Source organism: Phaseolus vulgaris, chromosome 1 (assembly GCF_000499845.2).
Source record: "Phaseolus vulgaris cultivar G19833 chromosome 1, P. vulgaris v2.0, whole genome shotgun sequence".
Lineage (NCBI taxonomy): Eukaryota > Viridiplantae > Streptophyta > Magnoliopsida > Fabales > Fabaceae > Phaseolus > Phaseolus vulgaris.
This window is the reverse complement of record NC_023759.2, coordinates 44656534-44664050: the sequence shown is the minus strand read 5'-3', so window position 1 is coordinate 44664050 and position 7517 is coordinate 44656534. Positions and strand designations below refer to the sequence as shown.

At 31.8% G+C, this 7517-nt stretch overlaps 1 protein-coding gene across 1 annotated transcript; it reads right to left on the bottom strand.

Moving 5' to 3' along the window:
* Positions 1-670: 670 nt before the first annotated feature.
* LOC137814546 (growth-regulating factor 3) lies at positions 671-3989 on the bottom strand. Its single transcript, XM_068617342.1, has 4 exons — positions 3480-3989; positions 3087-3266; positions 2204-2516; positions 671-1294 (listed from the first exon to the last, which is right to left on the bottom strand). Exons 1-4 carry the CDS (start codon positions 3682-3684, stop codon positions 832-834), a joined length of 1161 nt encoding a protein of 386 aa, XP_068473443.1. The 5' UTR covers positions 3685-3989; the 3' UTR covers positions 671-831.
* Positions 3990-7517: the final 3528 nt, after the last annotated feature.

Genomic DNA, 7517 nt, shown 5'->3' with positions numbered 1-7517 from the left:
ATATTTTTTACCTTAGACTAAATTAAGTTTTGTTCATTTAAAAAATAAAACAGGAAAATTAATTATAATAAATATTTAAATAAAAGTACAAAATTATTTAATACTCTTAAAGTGTATATTTTATTTTATAAAATTCATTATTTTTATAAATATAGAAACTAATTATTAATAAACAAATCAAGATTATTTAATTAATTAATTAATTAATTCCAATTGGACAAGATGAAAACATCATTATATTTTACATTTAGCAATTGTTTAAGATGAAAGAATGGATAAAGTAATTAAATTTCTATAAATGTTTTTAATGAATTAAAGGATAAAATAATTAGTTAATTAAATTAAATGTGAAACAAAGAACTATAGCGAAACAAAGGACAAAATAATTGCAGTTGCTGATATGATTCTTTTGGGAGTCATCTTCTTAAGTTCCCCTAAGTGTTTGTTTATTTTTAGTTTCTTTTCCTCCCATCACCAAAGGGAGAATGAGTTGGCCAAAGCAAAGCTGCTTTCACTGTTTATAGTATTTTAAAATATTTATGGAAAAATATTATTATCCAAATACATAAGTCAGAATTGTTATCATCTTGCGTATTTTAAGTAGACGTAACGAAAGGCATGAAGATTAAGCGAGTGTTATGAGCAACCCAGTGTGACTTACAAACGGCGATGCAACCAGGAACTCGCCATATCCTTTCATTTCACACTAAGAAACAACAGCAGTCCATAGGAATGATAACAACATATAACCGTTGTCCAATGAAGCTCCAAAATTGAAACTTAACCGAAAACAAAAAACAGAAAATTAATTGGGCCACCAACAAACGAAATTCAGGCGCTAATGAAGCTGGTCTCAGATCCAGAACCAGGAGGCAAGTGATGCAAAACGCTAGTAGGAGATGAAGTTGAAGTAGACGATCTGAGTGCCTCAGCAAGTGGCCCACCCATTGAAGCCACTTGACTACCCGAGGCCCATCCTCCGGCCCAATTCAACTGCAGTTGCTCTGCCTCGAGATTCAAATTCTCATTTCTTGGGCCCGGGTCCTCTCCATAGCCCGTGGACAATTTCAATGATACATCCGAGGAGGAGGAAGCATTTCCGGGCATAGAAATAGAGAGGCATGTGGCCGAGTTCATCCGGCCAGCATTGTTTTCAACGTTGTCAGAGTCTTCCAGTGATCTTGGCCAATCATCGAAAAAATGTCTCAGCATATGCCCACCTGCTCTGCCATCCCCACCCACATGATCTTCGTTTTCAAACAAGCTCTTGTCTTCATTCTTGGTCCCAGAGGAGCTACATGTGGCCCAGTAACAAGACAGCAAAAATATCAACTTGAGCCTTTCTATCAAAACGGTGACAATATTATAAACTGTGCTCGTCCAACACAAGTACACAAGCATTACTAAATTTGGTTTCGAAAGAACGGTTGGGTTTGTGCCCAATTTATAGTGTGTTTGGCATGCACTTAATGGACTATAAATTATAACAACATCTTTTGTCCTTTCGCTCTTTGAAAAAAGGCATATTAATGCATACTAATTAAGGAACAAAACTGAAAATAAGTGTTTCTTGCATTATTTTCATTAAAAGGTTATTTATTTATTACACCTAATCATTGATTTTTTGAGACACCCGTTTGCAAGACACTAATAGAAACAAAATGTATGACCTTTTTTGCTTTGTTTCCTTATGTGTTTTACATTGAAGATACATTAAATAGTAAATAGATCCCACTCGGCATCTTCTTCTAATAACCTGCTTTATTTCCCAAGTACGAGACATAGTGGGCATACCCTCACTGGGGTCCCTATCCGAGTTAGGCACCAGTACAATAAGTCACAAGCATATATCTCCTTCCTTGGATTACTTGTTCAAATCGGAATGCATCATATTCAAACTTACTTTTTCAACGTCAATGAATTCATCTCAGAAACGACATTGACGGAAAAGGAAAAAAAATAAACCACACAAGTAAAGTATGCCCCACCATATTTAAGATCAAGCTCACATAGAACTAACATTTAGCCACCCTTTTCCAAAGCAAAGCTCACTTGCTAGTTGCCTTTTGTTAGACACAATACACACTCCAATCATAATTATTAATAGTCCAAAACTAAAATCTTAACAGAACCCTTAGGCTGCGATCTTGTTAACAAATCACATAAACAAACACAGATGAAGCCATAAAGGTTTTAAGATTACCGTTCGCTAAGATGAAGAAGATCAAAAGGGGATTTCAGAGAAGCAGTAGCTAGCGGCGGTGAAGAAATGGAAGATGAAGCACCTAGTCCTTGAGATCCACCACCACCACCACTACCACCACAATTAGCACTACTTGGTGTGGGTAGTTCCACAGGCTTTCTTGAACGGTTTCTACCACGATGCATGTGGCGCTCACAGTACTTTTGCCCAGCCACCACGTCCCTCGAGCACCGCCACTTTTTGCCGTCAGTTCTCCGGCACCGCCCTGGTTCTGGATCCATCGCTCCTCTACCCCAGTACCCTGATTGCAGCACTGATCCAACAAACAAAACATGTTCACGAAACGCTACCCTTATGATGCAACAACTTATAACATAAAAAACCTTATTCCACTGCATAAGATTACTATACAGATTAGATTATGTCATTGGTCTTTGTCGTATGGTCATCCATATTTGATATATTTACGAATTTGAAATTAACTGCTTGGCCTATAAATATAAATGTCATTATATATTAGGTCTTGGATGTGATTTAAAGAAGTTCATAGTTATAGCTTTGGTTGTGTAACATCATTCTTTACTTCCGACTGGGTTTCCAAGCTCACAGTAACACAACCATCTTCCTTATTCCACACAAGAGATCGGCTATGAAACCAAGACTGATGCAACAAGTATGTATTGTCCAAAACGTAAACTATTTTTTTTCTTTAATCAAAGTATTGACATCTTTCTTTAAAAATAAACTAAAAAAAGTTCTTAGGGGAAGTTGAATGGTCACAAAGCACGAGAAACTTGTTGTAACGTATGGAGAATGGTGTGTGACAGTAGAGAATATAAAGAGAGAGAGGTAATAAAGAGTGGAGAGAGAGAGAGAAACTTACAAGCAGGTTGGTAATGTTGGAGAGGGTGATGGAGGAAATAGTGAGGGGAATGAAGAAGGCTTTTCTTGATTGGTTGAAGGAGTTCAGGAGGAACAGCAGCACCAGCTAACATGTACCTGAATATCAAAGCCTGCAACTCAAGTTCCTGCCACTGAGACAAGCTGAAGTAGCTCCCCATCCCTGAACAGGTGTAATAAAGAGGAGACCACCCCAGAAAGGGAAAAAAAGAGAGAAAACGTAAGAGCCAAAGAAGGGAGGGTGGGGTGAACAAAAGAAAGGTGGGTAAGGTTGTGATGGAAGAAGCAAACGTGAAAAGTAAGCAGCAACTAATGCCTGAAGCTAATCAAACTTTCTTTCTGCCAAAAGGAAGAAAAGAGAAAATAAAAATCTTACTGGGAAGTCTGTTAGTAGCTGCTAATGTTGAATCTGACAGGGTGCTGACTTTGCTGTTGGGTTCAGGTACAAACAAAGGGAGTGCAGAGGCAGATGATTGTGTTTGTGGCTGTTGATGGGATTCAGGGAGAAGTTTTGGCATCTTTGTAGAATGTTGTTCCTCTGACTCATGCTGGTTTCTCCATTGCTTCAGATGCAAGTCCATGGAGAGAGAGATACAAAGAAACCACCCACTATTAAGCTTGGCTTAATATTAGCGTGTGACTACTGTGTGGCTAATTAACTTCGTTAGGTGTGATGGATGTGTAAAGACCAAGTTTTTAAAAAGCTTTTGCAGTGTCCTCTTCTGCTTCCTTTATATCTTTGGCAGATAGCTGTGTGAGAAGAGGGGTGGTGGAGTGAGAAAGTGAGAGAATGAGTGAGTGAGAAAGAGAGAGAGATAGAGAGAGATGGTTCTCTGACAGCAAGCCTGCAAAGTTTGTTTTGAAGGCAGTGGGGAAGGGTTAGAGCACTTGAGAAAAAGACAGTGAGACAAGACAGTTGAGAGGAAAAAGAAGAGCTGAAAATAATAAAATAATGGATTTGTAGAGAGATGAAAGAAAGAACCTGCGGTCTTTGTCTTTCTGCTTTGCTTTGGAAATACCACTCGAGGGAAGAAGTAGCAGCAGCATAGTATAGGGCTTGGCTTGTAAGTGGAAAAACAAGCTTTTTACTATATTTTATTACCATCACTACTAGGGCTCTACACCACTAGAGTGCCTTATAATCATACTATATTCATCTGCTTTATGCATTTTCTTTATTCAATTACATTTTTTATGAGTTGGTTTTGGACCAATGTGGTGTCTGAAACAATGCAAAGAGGAGAGAGACACACACACACATCGATGAAGACTGACATAGGGAGGTTTAATCCGACAGTGCAGTTCTATTGCAGCTGCATGAGATGATATGATATGATATGAAATGAGAGCATTTTCGTTATATATTCACTCTTTCTTGAGCCTCTGAAAGGCCTCACTATAACGACTAAACATCAAGGTTTATTGTAAACTCGGCATTTTTAGGAACTAACATCTCGATTTTCGTCTAATCACATAGGTCTTTGCATGTAGCATCTCGAGGGATTTTCACTTCTAATCTAATCTCTTTTCTTATTTTCTATCATACTGTAGATTAAAGTACAGAAAAAGAATATTCCATTACAAAACATTTGGTTTTAACAATATTAGTACATTACAAGTGATTGTTAAAGTAAAGTAGTGGGAAAAACATAAACACGTCTATAATGTAATACACTGTGATTTTTAGTTCAGTTAGAAAAACAATCAAAGATTATTTTGTTCAAATGTACATTTATTAATTCGTTTTTTATGCATTAATTTCGATTCTTAAACATTAATTAATATATAACGAAGAGATATTTCATGGTATAGAATAGTTTCACTTACACATAAAAAAAAATGTTACTATTGCTGTGGAAATTCAGGAGATGAATTGGTTGCGTGTAGGTATTTGGTTTTTCTGACATATTTATGAATATTAAAATGATAATTTTGTGTTCAGAGAAAGTCACGGTTCCAGATTTACAAGGACGATTTCGCATATATTCAAATAATTAATGCTTAACGGAATTATGTCCAAATTATAATCAACAGAAACTTTGTTAAAAAATGTACTACTGAAAAAAAAAATATTTCTTATGAATAATTGTGAAAGTATACTCTACATTCGTTTTATTTTGTTTTGAAATTATTAAAATAGTAAAAAAAATCATAACTTTCTCTAATTTATAAAATACTTTATAATATTTACCAAAATTTTATCTATTAATATTTTAGATTTTAAATTAGTCTTTAAAATATTAATTAAGATGTTTAGAATTTAGAATCTAAAATATGAGTAACTAAAAGTTTGATAGTTCATTTAGATATCAATTTAAAAATTATTTTATAAATTTTTATCAATAAAAATTATTTTAAATACTAATAATTTTTTAATCTTTAAAATAATATTTAATTTAATTAATATAATAATTTATTATTTTTTATCTTCAAAATTTAGTTATTATTTAATAAATTTATTGTAGTACAAATTTCTAATATATATACTTTATTAGTCGTAAAATCTATTTGGAATAAAAAAAAGTCATAGGAGACCTTCTAAATCCCCTCATTTTCTTTGTCACAATTGAAATATTTATCTGTCTCAGTTTATTTGTTACCTTAGAATAAAAAAAATATTAATTAGTTTTTCCTAATAGTATTATTTATTAATATTTTAATTTTCAATATAGTAGTTAGTTCTTATTTTTTACTATCTGTTTAACTACTGATGTAATAAATAAGACTATTTTAATCAAAATATACTATTTTACTCGTAAGAATAATAGATTTTTGAAAGTAAATATAGCTATCATCTATAAGAAATCAAAAAATACAATTAAATATATGCTCAAAATGATTAATTCTAACATAAAAATATAGTGTTCCAGCAAGAGAATAAGCAACTTGGTTTATTTACCTTCATGCTAAACTCAATATATAACAACTCATTATGAATATGTAAAATAAGAAGTTAGAATTACATAATATATATGCAATAAAGAAAATCAATCATTATAAAATTGCATTAATGACATTTTAACTCCTTAAATAAATGGATGATTAACCACAACACCTTGCATGAAGGCTAGAAACCTAAACATTTTTTAATTATCAGAATAAAATTTTGTTTATGAAATAATTTATTTTTAGGAATATTTTTCATATTTATCATGTTTGAAAGAGAATATTGAAGGCATACTTTAATTAACTTAATTGCAAGTTAATAGTTGAAATTCCCTTATATATAATTTTTAAAAATTTCTTATGAAATAACATAATTTTGTGGATATGTTTTTTTATTTACAATCATGTTTAGTGAAAAAGTGAATAATAAAGAATTTCTTAACTTAATATTATAGATTAATGAATAGAGAAAATATAATCACTGTTTTTAATAGATTTTGTTCAATCTCCTTCAAGAATACAAGAATTTTTTTTCCCCTTTCCACTTGAACCAAGCTTTCATTCAATTCATACATCACTCACATGTGTTCTCATTCCATCTCCCAAATTCGCCTATTGTTTCTTCCTTTTTATCTAAATTTGTAAACAGCCTAGAAAACATATGTTGAAGTGTTACTTCACCTATCTAAGTTATCCTCCAAAATTTTATCTTATGACATTATCCTACACTTCAAATAACATTATCGTGGAACCAACTTCTTCATTCTCCTCCCCACCAACCTTCCTCAAATCTCTCATTAAGATTCATTTCTAGATTTAAAACTCTCATTCAACATTCTCCATAATCCATGCTTAGACTCTAAAATATATTTCCATAAATCTTGATTTTCCACATTGAGTCTCCACTTAATAAGACTCTATTAAAACTTTTTATGTCATTTCTAATTCATATCAATTGTCAGATACATTCATTCATCATACATATATCAATCCATCAATTTCATATATAAGTATAACTAATTCTATTCATCTACATTATTTTTAATATCCAAATATAATAATGATTTTTATAATCTCAATATCCAATGAAATTCATATTTTATCTTTCTCATTCTTCATCAAAAGCATATAGAAGTTTGTTTACATATTTTTTTTAACCACTTATATCAAAGAAAGAAAGTTATTATAAGTAAAAACTCCAAGTTGACTAATATGTAGTGACTTTTGACACAAGTTAACCAAATAATCGTCCTAATTGATAATTAGTTGTGGATATTTGTTTGCCTTTTCTTAAATTTCAAATCCTACCATTACAATAATTTTTAAAATAATATTATAAAAAATCAATAATTTTAGTCATGTAATATTTTTATCACAACATATAATATACAATTTTTACAATATTTATTAAAACCTAATTTAATCTTGCAAATTGAATAAAAATTTATAGTTGGTTATCCAATTATATATCTTATTTTAATCTAATCGTTAATTAATTTGATATTTCAACCCACTATGATTGTATCAC

Bases quoted from the DNA above. Each gene is read 5' to 3' on its own strand.
- LOC137814546 (XM_068617342.1), bottom strand. From the start codon at position 3,684: ATGGACTTGCATCTGAAGCAATGGAGAAACCAGCATGAGTCAGAGGAA. The intron at 2,517-3,086 runs GTAAGTTTCTCT...TTGTTGGATCAG, and splicing joins CCAACATTACCAACCTGCTT to TGCTGCAATCAGGGTACTGG. The intron at 1,295-2,203 runs GTAATCTTAAAA...GGCCACATGTAG, and splicing joins CTTCTTCATCTTAGCGAACG to CTCCTCTGGGACCAAGAATG.